This window comes from Salvelinus namaycush, chromosome 19, assembly GCF_016432855.1.
Source record: "Salvelinus namaycush isolate Seneca chromosome 19, SaNama_1.0, whole genome shotgun sequence".
Lineage (NCBI taxonomy): Eukaryota > Metazoa > Chordata > Actinopteri > Salmoniformes > Salmonidae > Salvelinus > Salvelinus namaycush.
The window spans coordinates 4,593,434-4,619,154 of record NC_052325.1 but is presented as its reverse complement, the minus strand read 5'-3'; the positions used below and the strand labels follow the sequence as shown (position 1 = coordinate 4,619,154).

The 25,721-nt window shown below is 43.1% G+C and overlaps 1 protein-coding gene across 4 annotated transcripts; it reads left to right on the top strand.

Annotated features, from left to right (window-relative positions):
• Positions 1 to 18,274: 18,274 nt before the first annotated feature.
• LOC120064079 (hydroxyacid oxidase 2-like) lies at positions 18,275 to 23,278 on the top strand. 4 transcript variants are annotated; one of them, XM_039014421.1, is made up of 8 exons: positions 18,275 to 18,405; positions 20,395 to 20,547; positions 20,681 to 20,832; positions 21,103 to 21,386; positions 21,715 to 21,939; positions 22,576 to 22,734; positions 22,823 to 22,892; positions 23,025 to 23,278. In XM_039014421.1, the coding sequence occupies exons 2-8, from the start codon at positions 20,417 to 20,419 to the stop codon at positions 23,078 to 23,080; spliced, it is 1,077 nt and encodes a 358-aa protein (XP_038870349.1). In that variant the 5' UTR covers positions 18,275 to 18,405; positions 20,395 to 20,416; the 3' UTR covers positions 23,081 to 23,278. The 4 variants fall into 4 exon arrangements, with proteins under 4 accessions (XP_038870349.1, XP_038870350.1, XP_038870347.1 ...); XM_039014422.1 differs by having other exon boundaries at positions 18,296 to 18,405; positions 20,377 to 20,547; XM_039014419.1 differs by lacking the exon at positions 18,275 to 18,405 and adding an exon at positions 18,447 to 18,557.
• Positions 23,279 to 25,721: the final 2,443 nt, after the last annotated feature.

Genomic DNA, 25,721 nt, shown 5'->3' with positions numbered 1-25,721 from the left:
ATTGGTTTTCTATGGGAATCTAGATTTCTGAGGCATCTGGTTGCAGTTCCCATGGCTTCCACTAGATGTCAACAGTCTTTAGAAATTGGTTGATGTTTTTCTTTTGAGTAATGAAGAAGTAGCCCTTTCCTTTCTGAGGGTCGGGCCAAGTGTACTGTTTTGTTTGGGGTGCGCGACCTGGCGCTCGCTCCACTTTCATTTTATCCGCTATTGAACACAGTATATTCCGTCTTAAATTTTATTGATTATTTACGTTTTAAAATACCTAAAGTTGTATTAGGGAAGTTTGGACCAAGTTTACAGTTAACTTATTAGCTCATTTGTAGTCATGTTGGGCGAGTTGGAACCAGTGTTTTTCTGAATCAAACGCAACAAAAATAAATTGACATTTTGGGGATATAACAACGGAATTTATCGAACAAAAGGACCATTTGTGATGTTTATGGGACATTTTGGAGTGCCAACAGAAGAAGATCTTCAAAGGTAAGGCATGAATTATATCGTTATTTCTGAGTTTTGTGTTGCGCCTGGCGGGTTGAAGTATGATGGGGTGCTGTCCTCAGATAATCGCATGGTTTGCTTTCGCCGTAAAGCCTTTTTGAAATCTGACATGGTGGCTGGATTAACAAGAAGTTACGCTTTATTTTGGTGTATTGCACTTGGGATTTTATGAAAGTTAAATATTTCTAATAATTTAATTTGAATTTCGCGCTCTGCAATTTCACCGGATGTTGTCGAAACGCTAGCGGAACGTCTAGCCGTAACTTAAGCCCATAAAAATGTTTTGAGACCCCCCTGAATGTCACGGTGTAATTCTCACTCTGCTAATGCACATGTGGGTTCATGTACTCATCAATACCATGTTTAGAGTGTGAAACTCAAAACAAGCTCAAATTCATATTCATTCCAAGAGTGCTGATGTGTTTCAACAAAGCAACGTGGCATAGCCTTGCTAAATCTCTCCCACTCTCATTTGCACCCCCAGTGGTCCTGACGCAGGCTGCTGCTGGCTGCCTGTTTTATGGTGAAGGCTGAGGGTGAGCCTTCCTTCCTGGCTGTGTGACAGCGTTGGGAAGCCTGTTCCTAACCCAGTGGTTAAATGAAACACCCCTTCTCTGTCTGGGTACGGTAAACCATACCACAACACTTCATCCTTCCACAGGTCCCTCCTCCAACACTCTTTAACGCTCATGTTTTCGATTTGCCATCTGATATTGCTGATTTGGGGGATTTTATGCTTTGTTGAATAAAACAGAAAATTGTGTAAAGCTAATCCGGCGCCACTTTTTATTTGGCAAATATGCTTTTGTCTCTGTCACCCTGGTTTTATTTTCCGGAGGGGAGAGATCGGTGTGTTTCCGAGGCTGTACCGAGGCCTGTAGCGTGTGAGTGAGTAGCGTGCAGCATGTGAGCACTCATCTTTTTAGCATTAAAGGTGATTGACAGCTTTCGGGTGAAAGCTGGAGTGTGGGATTTGGGCACATTTTGGTTCACACACACACAAAAACATCGACTCCACCACTGAACCCAAAGCAGCACAACAGATTTGTCTTCATAACAAAACAGTTGTTGTCTAATTTATTTTGAAAGTTAGAGGGGACAAAACTCTAAACCCCCCCCCAATGAGACACCCTCGGAGAGTGGGCTCATGGCCTCTATGACCCGTCAGCAAAGGTCACAGGTCTAGTTGGTTCATTCTCATTAGTTTGTCACTAACAAGGCCATCAGGAAAGCTGGGGTTCCCATGCATCCCGCCTCCCCTCCCTTCCACATCTGCTGCGTATCGTTAAACGGAGAAAGAAACCCAGTAAAAATATTTACTTCCCTTTGCCTCTTTGAGCTAAATATACTTTTGGAGACGTGGGTGTGATTGGGCTCTGAAAAATTGTGTTTCTCTGTCTCTGTGTGTAGCTGTAACAAATTGACTGGCGGATTTTCATCATTTGTGTTTTTGCTCAGCCCTGCGATGAATTACTGTCACACAACATCACATCGCAACACGTGAACTGTGCTGGAGATTGATGCGTTTGTACCTCCACCCTTTTCCTGCTGTCAAATGACCAAATCGCCCTCTAATGGCCTCATGGGTGGAATGTTATTAATATTTTTCATAATTTCATAGTTATATATATTTTTTTTAAATGAAACTCTGGTGTTTCTATGTCAAACGGTTTTGTTATATTTCAGTCTTCTGTGATGTATATAAAGTGTAATATTGGGATACAAACTCAATGTAATACTTTTCAACTATATATCTGACATGGTGCAGGTTTATTCTTCTTTGTAAGAACATAACCATGTCTGTGAGGCATATACTTTTGTTTCACAGTAGATTTGTTTAATACTACCAAGAAACAGTCTTTGTGACCCTGATCTAGCCCACTGCAGTAAAAGGTTATTAATACAGTATAAAGCCAAAGAAATACAAATACTAGACTATGACAGAATGAAAGGACAATGTGCTCTGTGCTTAGAAAAGGACTAAACTCAATCAAGGTCAGATTGTTATATCCCAGATGACTGTGTTCTCTCAGATGTAGTCAGAGTTTAGAAAATATTGGCAGCTCCAGCTTAAGCACTAAAGATCCAAGACTAGCCAAGATACTGAGCCAAATAAACTAAAGTTGATGCAGTCAAACCTTGACTCGAGACTGCGTCAATGGTCAAGACCAAAAAAGACAGATTCAGACAAACGGAGCACATCACATGTCACCTGTACAAGTACATCTGGGATATAACAATCTGACCTTGATTGAGTTTTTAGTACTTTTCTAAGCACAGAGCACATTGTCCTTGAAGAGGGCATGACTAAACCTATTCCCCCTCAGGAGACTGACAAGATTTGTCATGGGTCCTCAGATCCTCAAAAGGTTTTACAGCTGCACCATCGAGAGCATCCTGACGGGTTGCATCACTGCCTGGTACGGCAACTGCTCGGCCTCCAAGGGTACTGCGTATGGCCCAGTACATCACTGGGGCCGAGCTTCCTGCCATCCAGGACTTCTATACCAGGCGGTGTCAGAGGAAGGCCCTAAAAATTGTCAAAGACTCCAGCCACCTTAGTCATAGACTGTTCTCTCTGCTACCGCACGGCAAGCGGTACCGGAGCGCCAAGTCTAGGTCCAAGAAGCTCCTAAATAGCTTCTACCCCCAAGCCATAAGACTCCTGAACAGCTAATCAAATAGCTACCCAGACTATTTGCATTGCCCCTCCCCCCTCTGGAACGCTGCTGCTACTCTTTGTTATTATCTATGAATAGTCACTTTAATAACTCTACCTACATGCACATATGACCTCAATTACCTTGACACCGGTGCCCCCTCACATTGACTCTGTACCGGTCCACCCTGTATATAGCCCTACTATTGTTATTTACTGCTGCTCTTTAATTATTTGTTTTTGTTATCTCTTGCTTTTTTGTGGTATTTTCTTAAAACTGCATGGTTGGTTAAGGGCTTGTAAGTAAGCATTTCACTGTAAGGTCTACACCTGTTGTATTCGGCGCATGTGACACATTTTGATTTGACTTGTGATGATGTCCTTTGCATATTCCCAGATGAGGAAGCCGAGGGCCAATGAGTAATTTGAATCAGAAGTTGGGTTTGATTCTAATTGGCCAGTATAGCGTATAGTAATTTGCATAATATGTGAGTGGAGTGGAGAGGTACACAGAGAGTTGATTAGAGGAGATGTCACAGTAGATTCTGATTTCAGCAGCAACTGATTGACCTTGAAGCTCCTAAATTAGCCCGAACAACATGAAAAGTATTGGAAAGTTGAAGAGAAAGAGAGAGAGAAAGAGTTGGAGTGCTGTTATCGTGCTCTTATTTCATAGGCATACTAAATAAAATAATGTTGAAATTTGATTGATTTTGGATGATCTGACAGATTCATTCCAGGATATTTACAACAAATGACAAAGTTATAATGAGTCACGTGTCGTCATGTCTTTTCCATGTCTTTCATGTCTGCTTTGATTTTGTCTGTCTCTAGAAGCAAGCAAAAATATTCACCCCAGTAAAAAAATGGACTAAGGTAAGAAGTCCTGTGAGGTTTATGGTTGGCTTTAGACTTTCACTTTGAAAGGGAGAAGCAGACAAATAGATCTTCATTGAATACAATGAGGGAGATCTGGTCTATACAGTGCCTTCGGAAAGTATTCAGACCCCTTGACCTTTTGCATATTTTGTTACGTTACAGCCCCTATTCTAAAATGGATAAAATAAAAACCTAAGCAATCTACATACATTATCCCATAAAGACCAAGCGAAAAACAGGTTTTAAACATAAATACCTTATTTACATAAGTATTCAGACCCTTTGCTATGACACTCGAAATGTAGCTCTGGTGCATCCTGTTTCCATTGATCATCCTTGAGATCTTTCGACAACTTGATTGGAGTCCACCTGTGGTGAATTCAACTGATTGGACATGATTTGTAAAGGCACACACCTGTCTATATAAGGTCCCACAGTTGACAGTGCATTTCAGAGTAAAAACCAAGGCTTAAGGTCAAAGGAATTGTCCGTAGAGCTCCGAGGCAGGATTGTGTCAAGGCACAGATCTGGGGAAGGGTACCAAAACCTTTCTGCAGCATTGACGGTCCCCAAGAACACGGTGGCCTCCATCATTCTTAAATGGAAGATGTTTGGTACCACCAAGACTCTTCCTAGACCTGCCCCCCCCCCCCCCCCCCCCCCCCCGGCCAAACTGAGCAATCGGGGGAGAAGGGCGTTGGTCGGGGAGGTGACCAAGAATCTGATGGTCACTCTGACAGAGATCTATAGTTACAGTTATCGTTATAGTTATCGTTATAGTTATCTATAGGACAAGCATCTCTGCAGCACTCCACCAATCATGCCTTTATGGTAGAGTGGCCAGACTGAAGCCTGGAGTTTGCCAAAAGGCACCTAAAGGCACCTAAAGATTCTCTGGTCTGATGAAAGCAAGATTGAACTATTTGGTCTGAATGCCAAGCGTCACGTCTAGAGGAAACCTGGCACCATCCCTACGTTGAAGCATGGTGGTGGCAGCATCATGCTGAGGGGATGTTTTTCAGCGGCAGGGACTGGGAGACTAGTCAGGATCGAGGCAAAGATGAACGGAGCAATGTACAGTGAGATCGTTGATGAAAACCTACTCCAGAGTGCTCAGGACCTCAGACTGGGGCAAAGGTTCACATTCCAACAGGGCAACGACCCTAAGCACACAGCCAAGACAACGCAGGAGTGGCTTCGGGACAAGTCTCTGAATGTCCTTGAGTAGCCCAGCCAGAGCCCGGACTTGAACTCGATCGAACATCTCTGGAGAGACCTGAAAATAGCTGTGCAGCGATACTCCCCATCCAACCTGACAGAGCTTGAGAGGATGTGCTCAGAAAAATGTGAGAAACTCCCCAAATACAGTTGTGCCAAGCTTGTAGCGTCATACTCAAGAAGACTTGAGGCTGTAAGCACTGCCAAAGGTGCTTCAACAAAGTACTGAGTTAAGGGTCTGAATTCTTATGTAAATGTGGTATTTCAGTTTTTTATTTGTAATAAATTAGTCAACATTTCTAAAAACCTGTTTTTGCATTGTCATTATGGGATATTATGTGTAGATTGAAGAGCGGAAAAAATAATTGAATCAATTGTAAAATAAAGCTGTAACGTAACAAAATGTGGAAAAAGTTAAGGGGTTTGAAAACTTTCCGAAAGCACTGTATATCCAGTATAGAGACTGGAGTGGTGGGGTAGAGAGATTCTGGCCCTGACTGTGGTCTTCTGGCTCTCGTGTAAAACTACCCGAAGTAACAGGGAAGCCTCCACAGACGGCATTAACACACAGGACACAAACTGACCAGACAGACAGTCCTGAGAAAACACACACACACACACACACAAACACACACAGATACACACACACACACACTACGAAATACTGTATGCTGTACTACTTTTGGCCAGAGCAATTTTTTTGTTTCCCCTTGTCCCACATGAGAGCTGTCCATAGTGCTGAACACCACTGATGAACCTTTCTCAGCACAAGAACATGAAAAGAATCCTGAAACCAACCTGAACCAACCTTAAAAAATGGTGACAGCTTAGGGAGCAGTATAAAGTCTCCCCTGCAGTAAGACATACTGTAGATGAGAGGCCTGATAATACAGTAGAGAATTAATTGAATCATGAAGGCTCATTGTCAGTTAAAATGTGAGTTTCGCTCCCAGTTGCTCCCAAATGTCAAACACTGGAGACATCCGTCACTCATCCACTACATTACATGAACAGCCATTCATGTGTTCATATTAGGGTTTCTTCACGCTACTGTTCACAGTAGAAAAAAGAGAAACAACACATACTGTATATCTGTGCCTGTGTAACAGATGCATTACACCTTTTGTCAATGCATTGTGGATTTCTGTATAACGTGTTTGTTTTGATTGATGCCTTCTGAAAACAGGAATCCCATTTGATTTACTTTATTAAAGTAAAACTTGTAGGAACTTTTATTGTCCTGCAATTTCACCATCATTTGTTCAAACTTTTCCCCTCACAATTTACACTGAACAAAAATATAAACAAAAATGGAAATAAATTAATTAGGCCCTAATCCATATGACTGGTACTAAAGATATGCATCTGTTGGTCACTGATACCTTAAAGGTTGGGGCAGAAAATGGATCAGAAAACCAGTCAGTATCTGGTGTAACTACCATTTGCCTCATGGAGTGCGGCACATCTCCTTCGCATAGAGTTGATCAGGCTGCTGATTGTGGCCTGTGAATGTTGTTCCACACCACTTTAATGGCTGTGCGAAGTTGCTGGATATTGGCAGGAACTGGAACACGATCCAGAGCATCCCAAACATGCTCAATGGGTGACATGTCTGATGAGTATGCAGGCCATGGAAGAACTGGGACATTTTCAGCTTCCAGGAATTGTGTACAGATTCTTGCGAAATGGGGCCGTGCATTATCATGCTGAAACATGATGTTGGGGGATGAATTGCATAACATTGCATAACAATGGGCCAGGATCTCGTCACGGTATCTCTGTGCATTCAAATTGCCATCAATAAAGTGCAATTGTGTTTGTTGTCCATAGCTTATGCCTGCCCATACCATAACCCCACAGCTACGATGGGGTATTGTTCACAACGTTGACATCAGCAAACCGCTCGCCCACACAATGTCTGCCATCTGCCCAGTACAGTTGAAAGCGGGATTCACTCCTCCAGCGTGCCAGTGGCCCTTGAAGTTGTGCATTTGCCCACTTAAGTCGGTTATGACGCAGAACTGCAGTCAGGTGAAGACCCTGGTGAAGACGATAAAGTACGCAGATGAGCTTCCCTGAGACGGTTTCTGACAGTTTGTGCAGAAATTCTTTGGTTGTGCAAACCCACAGTTTCATCAGCTGTCTAGGGGACTGGTCTCAGACGAACCCGCAGGTGAAGAAGCGAGGTGTGGAGGTCCTGGGCTGGCATGGTTACACGTGGTCTGCAGTTGTGAGGCCGATTGGACGTACTGCCAAATTCTCTAAAACAACATTGGAGGCGGCTTATGGTAGAGAAATGAACAATTCTCTGGCAATAGCTCTGGTGGACATTCCTGCAGTCACCATGCCAATTGAGTGTGATGTACAGTACCAGTCAAAAGTTTGGACACACCTACTCATTCAAGGGTTTTTCTTTATTTTTACTATTTTCTACATTGTAGAATAATAGTGAAGATATTAAAACTATGAAATAACACATATGGAATCATGTAGTAACCAAAAAAGTGTTAAACAAATCAATAAATATTTTATATTTGAGATTCTTCAAAGCAGCCACCCTTTGCCTTGATGACAGCTTTGCAAACTCTTGGCATTCTCTCAACCAGCTTCATGAGGTAGTCACCTGGAATGCATTTCAATTAACAGGTGTGGCTTATTAAAAGTTAATTTATGGAATTTCTTTCCTTCTTAATGCGTTTGAGCCAATCAGTTGTGTTGTGACAAGGTAGGGGTGGTATACAGAAGATAGCCCTATTTGGTAAAAGCCCAATTAGGGTCTTTTACCAAATAGGGCTAGACCACTCGGCCTCCCGAGGGCGCCACTTGGCCTCCCGGGAGGCAGTATTAGCTGTGCCACTAGAGATTCTGGGTTCGAGTCCAGGCTCTGTCGCAGCCGGCCCGCAACCGGGAGACCCATGGGGCGGTGCACAATTGGCCCAGCGTCGTCCGGTTTAGGGAGGGTTTGGCTAGCAGGGATGTCCTTGTCCCATTGTGCACTAGCAACTCCTGTGGCGGGCCAGGCGCAGTGCACGCTGACATGGTCGCCAGGTGTACGGTGTTTCCTCCGACACATTGGTGTGGCTGGCTTCCGGGTTAAGTGGGCATTGTGTCAAGAAGCAGTGCGGCTTGGTTGGGTTGTGTTCCGGAGGATGCACGGCTCTCAACCTTCGCCTCTCCTGAGTCCGTACAGGAGTTGCAGGGATGAGACAAGACTGTAACTACCAATTGGATACTACGAAATTGGAGAGAAAAAGGGGTAAAAAAGACTATATAAATATATTATATTATGAAAAGAACAGCTGAAATAAGCAAAGAGAAATGATAGTCGAACATTACTTTAAGACATGAAGGTCAGTCAATACGGAACATTTTAAGTGCAGTCTTCAAGTGCGGTCGCAAAAACCATCAGGCCCTATGATGAAACTGGCTCTCATGAGAACCACCACAGGAAAGGAAGACCCAGAGTTACCTCTGCTGCAGAAGATAAGTTCATTAGAGTTGCCAGCCTCAGAAATTTCAGCCCAAATAAACACTTCACAGAGTTCAAGTAACACATCTCAACATCAACTGTTCAGAGGAGACTGCGTGAATCAGGCCTTCATGGTCGAATTGCTGCAAAGAAACCACTACTAAAGGACACCAATAAGAAGAATAGATTTGCATGAGCCAAGAAACACGAGCAATGGACATTAGACCGGTGGAAATCTGTCCTTTGGTCTGATGAGTCCAAATGTGAGATTTTTTGATCCAACCGCCGTGTCTTTGTGAGACGAGTAGGTAAACGGATGATCTCCGCATGTGTGGTTCCCACCGTGAAGCATAGAGTAGGAGGTGTGATGGTGTAATGGTGTGGGGGTGCTTTGCCGGTGACACTGTCTGTGATTTATTTAGAATTCAAGGCACACCTAAGCAGCATGGCTACCACAGCATTCCGCAGCGATAAGCCATCCCATCTGGTTTGCACTTAGTGTGACTATCATTTGTTTTTCAACAGGACAATGACCCAACACTCCTCCAGGCTGTGTAAGGGCTATTTGACCAAGAAGGAGAGTGATGGAGTGCTGCATCAGATGACCTGGCCTCCACAATCACCCGACCTCCACCCAATTGAGATGGTTTGGGTTGAGTTGGACCGCAGCGTGAAGGAAAAGCAGCATATGTGGGAATTCTTCAAGACTGTTGAAAAAGTATCTCCAGGTGAAACTGTTTGAGAGCATGCCAGAAGTGTGCAAAGCTGTCATCAAGGCAAAGGGTGGTTACTTTGAAGAATCTAAAATCTAAAATATGTTTTGATATGTTTAACACTTTTTTGGTTACTATATGATTCCATATGTGTTATTTCATAGTTTTGATGTCTTTACTATTATTCTACAATGTAGAAATAGTAAAAATAAATAAAAACCTTTGAATGAGTAGGTGTGTCCAAACTTTTGACTGGTACTGTATGTTGTTTAACGCTGAACGCTGAACGAGAGACCTCGGTTTATTGTTTTTGTAAAGATTTTATATACTTTTTTTTGGAGGGGGGGGAATCCCGCGGCTCAGTTGGGCTCAGTTGCTGTGAACACTAGATTCCATGTAAAGAGAGAGACATGGAAACCCAGCTAGCCTAGCTGGCTCGGCAGTCTCAAATGCAGGTCGCTATTGAACATTTTCAACACTGCAGGAGCTGTGTTTACTTTTCTTCATTCCGGGACAATGTGGACCGCCCGTACTATTAATGTAGCAACTATTTGCTTGTAGAGGACTACAGGGGTGAAGTGGCTACTCTTAGCAAACAAGTAGCAAACCTACACAAGCTACTGGGAAATCCACGCCTGCCTACTTTTTATTTTTCTTCTACCCCAGTAGCCGGACGCCGCTCTGGTCTGGTGGAAGTGTCGCCGCCGTTTCAGCTCTCCACAGCCGACTGGCTGGTACTCTGCAGGGATCCCTTCCCGAAAGGGTCTCCACCTTCCCTGGAGAATGGAGGTAGTAGGATGCTGCTGGATGATTTGGGGGATGTTCCTGTTCTCGACTCAACAAACCAGCCATGGAGATATGTAATTTGCTGTGGAAGTCAAAGAAAGCGTCCTCTGGTAACAGGTGCCTCCTTGGAGATGTTAAGCCCGGATCAGACATAGACCAGAAATGGCTTTGCAGCCCTGAATACAGAGGTTTCGGCGCCTTCTTCCTTAGGGGCTTCCAATTCGAGATCGGATCCGGAGGTACCTACGCCTTTGTCCTCTGTTTTGTCTCAGTCTATGACTTGGGTGGCTGGAGTCTTTGACAATTTTTAGGGCCTTCCTCTGACACTGCCTGATATAGAGGTCCTGGATTGCAGGAAGCTTGGCCCCAGTGATGTACTGGGCCGTACACATTACCCTCTGTAGTGCCTTGCGGTCGGAGGCCGAGCAGTTGCCATACCAGGCAGTGATGCAACCAGTCAGGATGCTCTCGATGGTGCAGCTGTAGAACCTTTTGAGGATCTGAGGACCCATGCCAAATCTTTTCAGTCTCCTGAGGGGGAATAGGCTTTGTCGTGCCCTGTTCACGACTGTCTTAGTGTGTTTGGACGTCGGAAGTCCACTGTGTGCAGCTCACCGCGCACTATCAGCTCCAATATAAATAACATGAGCAAGTCTACATCTGATAAGCTTCCCAGTAAATCATTAAAAACAATCAAGCAACTGTCATGTTTTGTCTTTGATTATCATGTCTTGTCCCTGTGCTTCCCTTCTATTCGTTTCCCTCTGCTGGTCTTATTAGGTTCTTTTCCTCTTTCTATCCCTCTCTCTCCCCCTCCCTCTCTCCCTCTCTCGCTCTCTCTCTCTATCGTTCCGTTCCTGCTCCCAGCTGTTCCTCATTCTCCTAACTACCTCATTTACTCTTTCACACCTGTCCCCTATTTTGCCCTCTGATTAGAGTCCCTATTTCTCCCTCTGTTTTCCGCTTCTGTCCTTGTCGGATCCTTGTTTGATGTTTGCTGTTCTGTGTCCTTGTTCCGCCCTGTCGTGTTTTTGCCTTCTTCAGATGCTGCGTGTGAGCAGGTGTCTATGTCAGCTACGGCCTGTGCCTTCCCGAAGCGACCTGCAGTCTGTGGTCGCGTCTCCAGTCGTTCCTCTCTACTGACGAGAGGATTTCAGTTTTCCTGTTTTGGATTTACCTAAGATAATATCCAGGAGTATCGTGTTTTGTTAAGACTGGAATAAAGACTCTGTTTCTATTAAGTCGCTTTTGGGTCCTCATTCACCAGCATAACAGCAACCCAGAAAAGTGTTAAAAATAGCCATATTAACATATGTAGCCTAAGAAATAAGGTTAATGAAGTCAATAACTTGCTTGTAACAGATTACATTCATATTCTGACTATCTCTGAAACTCATTTAGATGATACCTTTGATGATACAGTGGTAGCAATACATGGTTATAACATCTACCGAAAAGACAGAAATGCCAACGAGGGTGGTGTTGCGCTCTATTTTCAGAACCACATTCCTGTAAAGCTTAGAGAGGATCTCATGTTAAATACTGTTGAAGTAATATGGCTATGAGTTCATCTGCCTCACCTAAAGCCCATTCTTGTGGGAAGCTACTATAGACCACCAAGTGCTAACAGTCAGTATCTGGATAATATGTGTGAAAGGCTGGATAATGTATGTGAAATCAACAGAGACGTTTATTTTCTGGGTGATTAAAATATTGACTGGCTTTCATCAAGCTGCCCACTCAAACTTCAAACTGTAACCAGTGCCTGCAACCTGGTTCAGGTTGTCAGTTAACCTACCAGGTTAGTTACAAACAGCTCAGGAATGAAATCATCAACATGTATTGATCACATCTTTACTAATGCTATAGAAATTTGCTTTAAAGCAGTATCCAAATCTATAGGACGTACTGATCACAATTTAGTAGCCATATCTAGGAAAACCGAAGTTCTAATATAGCGTATAAGAGGTCATACAATAAGTTTTGTAGTGATTCTTATGTTGATGATGTAAAGAATATTTGCTGGTCTGTAGTGTGTAATGAGGAGCAACCAGACACTGCACTTGACACATTTATGAAATTGTTTATTCCAGTTACTAATAAGCATGCACCCATTAAGAAAATGACTGTAAAAGCTGATAAAACCCCTTTGATTGATGAGGAATTGAAAAATGGTATGGTTGAGAGGGATGAGGCAAGAAGTATGGAAAGTATGTCTGGCAGCCCAACCGATTGGCAAACGTACTGCAAATTGAGAAATCATGTGACTAAACTAAATAAAAATAAACTATACTATGAAACAGAAATAAATTATATAAGGAATGATAGTAAAAAGCTTTGTAGCACCTTACATTTAATTTTGGGAGAAAAGGCAAACTCGGCTCCATCATTCATTGAATCAGATGGCTCATTCATCACAAAACCCACTGATATTGGCAACTACTGTAAGGATTTATTTCAATGGCAAGATTAGCAAATTTAGGCATGACATGCCAGCAACAAACGCTGACACTACACATCCAAGTATATCTGACCAAATTATGAAAGATAAGTACTTTTGAATTCCGTAAATGTGTGTTTGACCAGATACTACAATGTTATTCTACAGTAAACAAATTGACAACAGACATTCAGCACGCTCATAGGGAAGGATATTCAACAAGCACAGCACGTACACAAATAACTACTTTTTTGGCTGAGAGAAATTGATGATAAAAAGATTGTAGGGGCTGTTTTCTTAGATTTCAGTGCAGCTTTTGACATTATCGATCAACGTCTGCTGCTGGAAAAATGTATGTATTATGGCTTTACACCCCCTGCTATATTGTGGATAAATAGTTACTTGTCTAACAGAACACAGAGGGTGTTCTTTAATGGAAGCCTCTCCAACATAATCCAGGTAGAATCATTTATGGACTCCTGAGTGGTGCAGTGATCTAAGGCACTGCATCTCAGTGCTAGAGGCATCACTACCGACCCTGGTTCGATTCCAGGCTGTATCACATCCGGCCGAGATTGGGAGGCCCATAGGGCGGCTCACAATTGGCCCAGGGACATCTGGGTTAGGGTTTGGCCGGTGTAGGCCATCATTGTAAATAAGAATTTGTTCTTTACTGACTTGAATAGTTAAATAAAAAAACTAATCAGGAATTCCCCAGGGAAGCTGTTTAGGCCCTTCCTTTTTTCAATCTTTACTAACGACATGCCACTGGCTTTGAGTTAAGCCAGTGTGTCTATGTATGCGGGTGACTCAACATTATACACGTCAGCTACTACAGCAACTGAAATGACAGCAACACTTAACAAAGAGTTGCAGTTAGTTTCAGAATGGGTGGCAAGGAATAAGTTAGTCTTAAATATTTCAGAAACTAGAAACATTGTATTTGGGACACATCATTCACTAAACCCTCAACCTCAACTAAATATTTTTATGAATAATGTGGAAATTGGGCAATTTGAGTTGACTAAACGACTTGGAGTAACTCTGGACTGTAAACTGTCATGGTCAAAACATATTGATACAACAGCAGCTAAGATGGGGAGAAGTCTGTCCATAATAAAGCGCTGCTCTGTTTTCTTAACAACACTATCAACAAGGCAGGTCCTACAGGCCCTAGTTTTGTCGCACCTGGACTACTGTTCAGTAGAGTGGTCAGGCGCCACAAAGAGGGACTTAGGAAAATTACAATTGGCTCAGAACATGGCAGCATGGCTGGCCCTTAAAAGTACACAGGGAGCTAACATTAATGATATGCATGTCAATCTCTCATGGCTCAAAGTGGAAGAGAGATTGACTTCATCACTACTTGTTTTTGTCAGAAGTGTTGGCAAGCTGAATGTACCGAGTCGTCTGTTTAAACTACTAGCTCACAGCTCAGACACCCATGCATACCCCACAAGACAAGCCACCAGAGGTCTCTTCACAATCCCCAAGTCCAAAACAGACTATGGGAGGCACACATTACTACATAGAGCCATGACTACATGGAACTCTATTCTACATCAGGTAAATGATGCAAGCAGTAGAATCAGATAAGAAAACAAGTAAAAATACACTTTATGGAACAGCGGGGACTGTGAAGAGACACACACAAAGGTACAGACACACGCATACGCACACAAGCGCTAGCACACTCACTCTACAAACACAAACACAAACACATACATTGTAAGATTGTTGTATGGTGGTATTATACATTTTGCATTATAGTGTAATCATGTTATATGATGTACGGTTTTATCTTTTGTTTTATATGTAATGTAAGTGCCTTAATGTTTTCGGACCGCAGGAAGAGTAGCTGCTGCAGGAAGAGCAGCTAATGGGGATCACTAATAAATACAAATACAAATAGAAATTGTCCGCTCCATGAAAACTTGAGACATCTGTGGCATTGTGTTGTGTGACAAAACTGCACATTTTAGAGTGGCCTTTTATTGTCCCCAGCACAAGGTGCACCTGTGTAATTATCATGCTGTTCAGCTTCTTGATATGCCACACCTGTCAGGTGGATGGATTATCTTAGCAAAGGAGAAATGCTCACTAACAGGGATGTTAACAAACGCGTGATATTTTTGTTCAGTGTAGTAAGCAACAAGTTCAGTTCATAATCTGTTGGGTGGCAACTCTGCCACACATTTTTTTTGTAAGCTTTATTTACCTAGGCAAGTCAGTTAAGAACATATTCTTATTTACAATGACGGTCTACCCCGGCCAATTGCTCGCCGCCCTATGGGACTCTCCATCACGGCCAGATGTGAAACAGCCTGGATTTGAACCAGGTACTGCAGTGACACCACTTGTACTGAGATGCAGTGTCTTAGACCACTGCGCCACTCGGGAGCCCAAACATACAGGTTGCTCCTCCCTGTGCTAAGGACTGGGATCAGCAGCCAGCGTTATGGCCTCAATGCAAGGTGGAACGAAACAGTGAGACCCAAACACCTGAGACTACACACCTATGTAATTTATTTAGTCTCAGAATGAGAAAAAGAGAGCCTTAGATATAAAAAGAGTAGTGAATGCTAGCCAGGGCAGGATAACACCCTAACAATCCAACACACATGTTCTGGGCTAGCCGAGCCGTAGCCTGAGGGAGAAGCAGCATGTGGTAGAGGTTTTCTCCCGTCCTCTACTAACAAGTCTGAGGAGTGGGAGTGAGATAGACACAGTGATAGGCATCAGAGCCAGCTGTGGATTAACACAATTCACACTTCACTTAGAGTAGGTAACAGAGCCACCTCCCCATGGCCCTTGGAAGGGTCTCCAGTCTCCAGTCCCAGTCTCAGCCTCAACTCAAGCCCCTGGCCTGCACCTTCAGTCTTTGAGTTTAAACCAAATAAAACACTACAAAGAGCTGTTTTAAGAGGCCTAGCTCTGTTACTGCAGCAGATAAATTTACTAGGAGTAAATCAAATTCCAAAGTAGTAATGGAATAGAGAGACAAAATCTAATTTAGCACCACTGCACCCACGTCTGTTTTAGAACGCTTGAACAACGTTTCATGGCATTTTGTTACGTTCGTGGCAAGTTCAGACGCTGTGACATTTATTGAATTCACTCTCTATCTATCTATCTCTCTCTCTCTCGCTCTCTGTCAATAAAAAAAATTCTCTCTCTCTCTGTCTCTCTACTCCATCCTTTTTATGTAATGAAAAGATGTATGTGTGGGTGTACAAAGTCCTTTGGAAAATAAGTTGGACATTTCCACAGGACTTTGACAGTAATGATTTAGAGTCAATGGGTTATTGTACACATGACAAGACGAAGATTATAATTAATCAAGAATACAAAAAGCGGTAAACATTCGACTGTATCCAGGATACACATGCACACACACCGTTCGGTGAGCAATATGACTGTCGCCTTACTCACTCCTACGTTTTTACATTATTTAGCAGACAGTCTTATCCAGACCAACTTACAGGAGCAATTAGGGTTAGGTGCCTTGCTCAAGGACAGATACTGCTGACAGGGGAGGCTAGTGTTGAGCCAGTGTGTGTGAGTGGGCAGTGGGGGGCGGTATCAAAGGGATTCTCCCAATGGGAGGGTGTGGAGCTAGAGTTGCCCTGCCCCTGACACTGTCCTGCCCTGCACAGGTGTCACATGAGAGTTGACAGGCTACGAGAGAAAACCAGGTCAGGGTAAAGGACAAGGTAAGACACCTCACATATTTTCCTTGTTTGTGGTTGCCCCCAGGGCCTTTTTATATCAGTTAGGCCTACAGCCAATTAACACAGCAGAGCTAGGGAGAGAGAGGAGAGGGAGTGAGCGAGAGAGAGAGACTGTAGGCATAATTCCGATGTACATTACTCAATAACACCATCACTGCCTATTTATTTTTGGAAACTGATATGTAGCTTTGCTTTCTTTGATTAATATCAAAACATCTGAAGTCATAATAATTTACATTGTGTGATCTTCAGTAAACCAAATCTTGAAATAAATAGTCAAAATGTAATTTTATTTTAGATTTTTTTTTGCACATTTCCATCGAGTTTATTTACTTATAATACACACAGCTGCTTTTCTAGAAATGTATCGTAACAATGTTGAGACCGCATAAATGACCAACATTGACAGATGTAGAGAGGTACTGTAGGTAGTTTAACATTCATCATCTATAGGACAAAGGCTAAAATGTATGTGTTCATCTTACTTCAACTGTTATTTGTGGAGAAACGTTAACATAGGCCTGGTCGGATCTGAACATTACATGCAAGTCTATCTTGCACATTCTAAAGAAGACAGAATTGATCAGAAATAGTTTGATCATTGTTTGAACAACTAATCTAAACTAATCTAAATTCAACACAATGCATTTTACAGTAGGCCCCTATGCATCTGACATATAGTATTATGTCAATGGCCATTTTCATTTGAATGGAAATTCAGTATACTTGCTGAGCATTAGGTACTGTACATGTCATGTTCTCTCACTGAATGTGTGATGGCCTGGGATATTATACAGGTTGAGATTGAACAGTTCTGTGTATAATACTTTTATTCAGTATTGCACTGCCCTCAAGTGTTCATAGATCACATTGTTATCAACCATAGTATTGGAGACGTACAGGCCAAAAGATAAACACTCTGCACAACAACAAAAACATGAATGAGTTTTATGATTTGCGTTTTTTGGAATTGTTATTTTTGAGGTTGACTTTATTTTAGAGCTATCGAATCCATTCAGAGACTACGGGCACCAGCTGTAATCGGTGAGTGGTTCTCCATGGATGGCTGCTCAGGTCAGCGGGTCAGATACAGTCACATACAGTATACTCAGAAAAAACTGTAGAATAATAATCTCAGTCAGGCAAACTCAAAGATAAACCTATGGCAGTTTTATATCTGAGGTGTCACTGACAACCCTGTGATCATTTGGTATGTAGACTACAGTGACGCTGCAAGTTTTTGTGTGTGATGTGTGGTCTATAGAAGTCATTGACCACCCTGCTGTTACAGTACTATTACTGTAGTGCTTTGTGTTACTGACCATGCTGCTGTTTGCCACATTCTGTGTGTTTTAAATGTAGGCCTAGTATGTATTTCCCCATCTGTGCTGTAGTATGTAATGTGCAACCCCCCCCCCCCCCCCCCCCTCTATGGATCACTGTGGCATCAGCACATTTCTAGCCTCTGCGGGGTCACACTCACTGTCAGTGTTAATCTCTGTGATAGTTTTATTGAAGTCACACAAAAGCATACAATCACACAATAGGAATAGAACTAACTATGAGCTGCATCGTCAGACACCAGACATTTCAGAATGGAGTTGATGTCATAAGGACTAGAGTGGTGAGTAATACAGAATGATATTAGTAGATCCTTCAAACTCAATACCTAAATGTATTTTGAAGCAAGTGGGATTGATGAAATGTTGTTGACATCTACTAAAATTACAATCCGTTATGATGTTATGAGGTTCATTCTCAGGTTAGGCCAATTAAAATGTGTTTGGGTGCGTTGGTGTTTTCAAATGGACTAAGATGGCCTTAGTCTCTTGAAAACGGTTAATATTTAATGGAGTTCATAGTACAACACTGCCAAGATGAGAGATGCACTGTTAACCATTTGTTAACACTTTTACAGAGCTCTTTTCAGAATAAGCAGTTGCCTGGTTTTTAGGGCTTGCTAGGGTTGCAATTTGTGTTATCATTCACCATAGCCTATGTGTGAGAAGGTAGGCCTATATTTTCCCCTAATACTTTTGTAGCATCGATAAATTATGTTTCTTTTTTGGAGTTTTTTACCCCGCCCTCTGTCTGTCTGTGTTCAGTCGTTACCGCGTGTGTTGCATTTTTTGCTGTCATTTCGTGAAATGACAACTACTAGGTGAATACATAGTCTGTTAACGTGGTAAACTAGTTACGCTACTCAACTGAAGGAAAGGAGATTTATAGGCTACTGTAATAATTTTGTTTGATAAGGAAAAAAGATGAAAGTGACTGCACTGTTATGTTTTCTGGATAACAAATGTATTGTGTAGATTTCTTGCTCTGTCGTGGTAATTGTTTAGTATTGTGCTAGTCCAGTAGACATTTTTACAAATGAAAAAAAAAACTGGTGTTGACAAGTAGGCTAGTTTTGCATTTTGTCCTTAATTTTCTTTGGGTAATTTGAGGTCCTCCATGTGCGCACAGATCCAAGCCCAGCTGTATTTCCAATGCAGTTTGTAATGCAGTGTAGCCTAGTTTTATTGAGAAGGGTTAATTGCAATCCACAATTCAGGGTGTTCCTGCATGTGGGCATTCCTGCATCTGCAGGAACCCCTCTTTATACATATTTTTGGTCCATTTTTAAGCTAGGACTCCGGTACACAGATGGGAGGTGGGGACGCTCCAGTACAGTAGGTGGAGTTAATGCACAATAATGTTGGTTGCCAACCGCCGATAAACCTTACATAAGAAAAATAGGCAGTGATGACAACGGTAGCTAGTTAGCTAGGACACAGGTATGTCGTAACAACAGTGAGGTCAGGTGTTGGCAGACAGGAGTGAAGGACACCATGTGCTAGCTAGCTAGGACGCCGGTACACAGCAGGCTGATAACAAATAATCACATAGACAATCAGGGAAAATCCAGAACATCAAAGTGTCACACAAGTATGAAGATGGCCTGTTCGGGGAGTGGGGGGAATGAAGGGGATGCTCAAGGGGGGGTGTTCATGCAGTAACCAATGGGATGCTCGGGGTGTTCCCACATGCAGGAACATCCCAATCCCAAAATCATTTGGGCTTAATGCAGCGTTCGTAGCCAAAGACTTTACCAGTTGTGAAGTCGTAAATACCAGTTGGATGCATTCACATGCTTGGAACTCGTTGAGAAACGCCGATTGGCTAATGGCCAAAAAGCTGCGTAAACCATAAACTAAAAGTACAACTATCATGCTTGTAATTAATATTAATAGATTGTTTTTTATACATAATGTTTTGTTGTTACATTTGTTATCGAGTTAATTTCCTTAGTAGGTGAAATCACAGGTCAGCATGTGGGAGAAGTGGGAGTTCAGGATGATAGACGAGTTGTCTACATGGAGGACCATTCAAGTGGATTTTTACCAGTCGTATGTGTTACATTTCCACTTTCTTCTTGGTTACGAACGCAGCACTAGCCCTCTGGGAGTCAGGAATCAAGTTCAGGGAGTGAATAATTTAATAAATAAACTAAACATAATACAAAACAAGAAACACGAACAACGCACAGACATGAAAATGAAACAGAACCAATAACACCTGGGGAAGGAACCAAAGGGAGTGACATATATAGGGAAGGTAATCAGGCAAGTGATGGAGTCCAGGTAAGTCTGATGACGTCGCTGGTGCGCATAACGATGGTGACAGGTGTGCGTAAAGAGCAGCCTCGTGACCTAGAGCGCCGGAGAGGGAGTATACATGACACCCCCAGGTTCTGGTGACGCCACTGAATGTATTGCTGTATTTGTGTAAAATATGCACCAGAAGATGTTTGCAGTTATTGTATGCGTTTAAATTGCACAATTTACAACTCAGCTTACAACAAAGAACAGTATTTTTACTATGTTAAATCTCCACAAATGCCATAGGTATTTATTCATTCTGCTTTTAATACAGGATTACCTGATAGTGTAATTGACATATTGATAGCATTTCTTTACAATTGCTGTCCCTGACAGTGATCATATATCCTACAGAGAGGGGACCTGCTGTGCTGAGATGGCTATGGTATGTCTCACAGACTTTGAGGAGTATGCGAAGGAGCACCTCTCCAAGGCCACATGGGACTACTACGCAGCCGGAGCAGACGAGTGCTGCACCAGGGATGACAATCTGCTGGCCTACAAACGGTAAGTACCTCTCCCCATCCTGCAAACTACAGTACCCACGATTCAATGTCAGTCACTAACATCACTCAATAACAGCACACCTCAAACAGTAGTGCTTGGAAGATCCAAAATAATCACTTTGTCTCGGTCCCAGGATCCGTCTGCGGCCACGGATTCTACGGGACGTGTCTGTGAGTGACACCAGGACCACGGTGCAGGGCACAGAGATCAGCTTCCCTGTGGGCATCGCCCCCACTGCCTTCCACTGCCTGGCCTGGCATGAGGGAGAGATGGCCACCGCCAGGGGTGAGGACTAGGAGGGGTTTAACAGCTGTAGAGGTTGAGCTCTTTAGGCCAATAGCTTTGTTGTCACTGAGTATCCTAGGGGTGGTCCACTCAAAGTCTCTTTCTCTTGTTTACTATTGTGCTTGTTTACTATTGCTAATACTGCACAATTTAAACACTTGCCCCCCAATCCCCCCTTCCCTGATGCATGTGTAAATAAATTGTGCCTTCCTGTATTATACTTGTGCAAAAAAAAAAGTATGTTCTACTTGAAACTCTCTCTCTCCTCAGCTACGGAGGCAGTGAACACATGTTACATCACTAGTACCTACTCCACCTGCTCTGTGGAGGAGATCGCAGCTGCAGCACCTAACGGCTACCGCTGGTTCCAGCTCTATGTGTACCGGGACAGAAAGCTTTCTGAATCAATCATTCACCGTGTGGAGGCCCTAGGCTACAAGGCCTTGGTCCTCACCGTCGACGTGCCCTACACCGGGAAGCGCCGCAACGATATACGCAACCAGTTCAAGCTCCCGCCACACCTCAAGGTCAAGAACTTTGACGGTGTCTTCCAGGTCAATATTTTTAACAGTAATGATTTTTACCATAAAATCATATAGGGATGGTTTCCTGGACAAAGATTAAGTCTAGTCTTGGACTAAAAAACACTGTCAATGGAGAATCTTAATCTGTGTCTGGGAAACCAGCCCATAGTGCCATAGTAGAGAGACAGTAGCTGCTCTAGAATTATTTAAGAATAATCCAACTAATGTATTTCCCATGAGGCCTCCTTCTGTGTGTATGTGTTTTGTTCTGTACTGTACTGTCTCCTGTATTGTATTGTGTTCTGTATTGTATGCGTCTGTCGTGTCTGAGTGGGTGTCCCTCTGACTACCTCTGTAGGAGGCTGCCGGTCCTGCGGGTGAGGAGTATGGGGTCCCTGCCAACACCCTGGACCCCTCCATCAGCTGGAAGGATGTGTACTGGCTGCAGTCTCTCACCCGCCTGCCCATCATCATCAAAGGCATCCTGACGAAGGAGGACGCTGAGCTGGCCGTGGAGCATGGCGTCCAGGGCATCATCGTGTCCAACCATGGAGGACGCCAGCTGGACGGAGGGCCCGCCACAGTAAGAATGGGCACAGAGTATATCACTTCATCATCATCTCACCTCTATTTGATCCTACAGTCAGCAAGCCAAACACCATTTTGTTTATGAAATGTTGATTTTAAAGGACAGGGTCATTCCATTTGATTTCAATCACTTTTGATCACACCCCTTTTCATACATGTGGTCAGAAGTGAAATTTTGGACCTGAATGTCAACACATTCAAGAGATAGATGTGCTCAAAGTTGACCCTTTTTGCAAAACCCACCATACCATGAGACGTCCGTGTCCTCATCACTGGAAAAGATAAACAGTTGAGTTTGTTATCATTGAAAATCTTAGAAACAGGGTTGTCAAACTGTTCTATACTTTTTTTTATTTCCTAGCCTAGAACCTATTTTACATAATCTGAAGTGTTTGTGTTGTGCCAGCCATCGGTTTAGATACAGCATGCTCTTGAATACAGGGTGGGTGTCATGTTTTGGCTGATAAATGTACTAAAAGGGAATACAATATAAATATTCACTTTCAAATGGTAACACAAAGATGGTTGGAGGTCCACACATCATAGAATGTTGATTTGAATATCAGTTGTTTTAAATGATACTGTTAATATTCCATAGGAAGTTTCCTCTGCTTTCTTCTCTACCACTCAGATAGATGCCCTGTCTGAGATTGTGGACACAGTGCAGGGGCGGATCGAGGTATATCTGGACGGGGGTGTCCGCACTGGTAGTGATGTGCTGAAGGCTGTAGCTCTGGGAGCCAAGTGTGTGTTCATCGGCAGGCCGGCCGTGTGGGGCCTCGCCTATAAGGTAACAATTAACATTGTGTGTGATCAAACTATTAACTTGACACACTGAGAATAACAAACTGTCTTGCTGCCTGTGTTTGTTCCTTCAGGGTGAAGAGGGGTTGAAGGAGGTACTACATATCCTCAACGATGAGTTCCGTCTGTCAATGGCTCTGTCTGGTGAGTAAGGAACCAAACTTCTTACATAATCATATTTTTTCCAGTCTGAGATTAAAACCCCTTGCTTAGCTATCATTACCTCAACCTCATAACATTGCAACACTAATGTTTTGTTGGTCTTTCCTCCCTTAGGGTGCAGGAACGTGGCTGAGATCAACAGGAACCTCATCCAGTTCTCCAAACTGTGACTTAGCAGCAGGGGGCGCCAGAACCAGCTTGACGAAAGCAATACAGCGCTATCCATTCAATCAATAGAACTTCCAATTAAACCAGAATTTGGGACAACAAAGGGAAACATCTCATGTGAATCATAATGAACTGAAACTGAATCTGACATCAATCAAATAAATCCTGAAATCATAATAAATTTGAATAGTTTTATCCAATATGGCTACCTTAGTTCTTGTGAAAAAATAACCAGACATGTTTAAATATAAGCATCTTCCATATGATATAACCAACAAAATATGTTTTTCACTCAGATATTCCTAACTTTCAATGGCTGCCAGCCCCCTGTCAACCCATCTATGAGTGAGAGAGGCCTGATATTGTGTCTCTGATGAGAATATGGTGACTAAAGTACAGTGACTAAAGTACAGTGCCTTCAGAAAATATTCATACCCCTTGACTTATTACACATTTTGTTGTGTTACATCCTGAATTCAAAATGGAATAAATATATTTTCTCTCACCCATCTACACAATAATATCAAAGTGAAATCATGCCTTTAGATTTCTTTTTGAAAATGTAGTGAAAACTAAATAAAGAAATTTAGAACGACGCTGCAGAAGAGAAGCAGGTACGGGGAGTTGACATTTAATTAGGAGCGGACATGTAACAGGACAGGAACAGCGTCAGAACTGGGAAACACAAAGACAGATGACAGTCAATGCAGCACCGGGGAACTGACAAATATAAGGGAGGTGATAAACAGGTGATTGAGTCCAGGTGAGTCCAATAATCGCTGGTGCGCGTGACGAGGGAAGGCAGGTGTGCGTAATGATGGTGGCAGGAGTGCATAATGCAGGGCATCCTGACGCCCTAGAGTGCCAGGGGGGGAAGAGGGGAGCAGGTGTGACAGTACCCCCCCTCCTCTAGGGGCACCACTCAGCGTCCCACCTGGGCGAGCCTGACGGGCTGGCCGAGACACAGGGGCTGGACAAGCCGGCTGGGGGTAGAATCCCGATGAACCAGCAGAGGTGTGGGAGCCTGGCGGGCCGGCTGAGGCATAGGAGCCTGTCTATCCCGCTGAGGCGTAGGAGCCCGATGATCCGGCTGAAGCGTGACGTGGGATATGCGCCTTCCGAGCCAACCTGGGCAAGGATACCTCTCGAGCCGGCTAGGGCATGGAAGCCCAACGACCCAGCTAAAGCACCCCCGGTTCCATCAGCGCCAACCCCCGGACCCAACGTCACCACCAACCGAACCGCCAGCACTCACCGATGCTTCAGTTGATGGCGGCTGCATTCTGTAAGGAACGACGCTGCAGAAGAGAAGCAGGTACGGGGAGTTGGCATTTAATTAGGAACGGACATGCAACAGGAAAGGAACAGCGTCAGAACTGGGAGACACAAAGACAGACTACAATCAATGCCGCACCGGGGAACTGACAAATATAGGGGAGGTAATAAACAGGTGATCGAGTCCAAGTGAGTACAGTAATCGCTGGTGCGCGTGACGAGGGAAGGCAGGTGTGTGCGTAATGATGGTGGCAGGAGTGCGTAATGCAGGGCAGCCTGGCCCCTTGAGCGCCAGGGGAGGAAAAGCGGGAGCAGGCGTGACAGAAATATCAAATTTACATAAATATTCACACGCACATCTCTGAGTAAATACATGTTAGAATCACCTTTGGCAGCGATTACAGCTGTGAGTCTTTCTAGGTAAGTCTGTAAGAGCTTGGCACACCTGAATTGTACAATATTTACCCATTATTCTTATCAGAATTCTTCAAGATCTGTCAAGTCTTGCCTAAGATTTTCAGGCAGATTTAAGTCAAAACTGTAACTTGCCCACTCAGGAACATTCACTGTCTTCTTGGTAAGCAACTCCAGTATATATTTGGCCTTGTGTTTTAGGTTATTGTCCAGCTGAAAGGTGAATAAATATCCCAGTGTCTGGTGGAAAGCAGACTGAACCAGGTTTTCCTCTAGGATTTTGACTTTGCTTAGCTCCATTCCGTAAATCTTTTATCCTGAAAAACGCTGAATGTGTTGTATTGGATTTTCCCCACACATAACATTTTGTATTCAGGGAAAAAAATGAATTGCTTTGCAACATTTTTTGCAGTATTACTTTAGTGCCTTGTTGCAAACAGGATGTATGTTTTGGAATATTTTTATTCTGTACAGTCTTCCTTCTTTTCACTCTGTCAATTAGGTTAGCATTGTGTAGTAACTACAATGTTGTTAATCCATCCTCCAGTTTCCAGTTTTCTCCTATCACAACCATTAAACTGTTTTAAAGTCACCATTGGCCTCAGAGTGAAATCCCTGAGCAGTATCCTTCCTCTCCGGCAACTGAGTTCGGAAGGATGCCTGTGTCTTTGTAATGACTGGGTGTATTGATACACCATCCAAAGTGTAATTAATAACTTCACCATGCTTAATTTGCAAAAAATTCTACAAATATGATTCCATTTTGATATTATGTGGTATGGTGTGGAGGCCAGTGACAAAAAAATCGAATTAATTTAAATTCAGGCTGTAACACAACAAAATTTGGAAAATGTCAAGGGTTGTGAATACTTTCTGAAGGCACTGTAAGTGAATTGTGAAGGTGAATTTGCTTTTAAATCAGTGGCCAACAGAGATCCATCAGTCAAAAAAGGT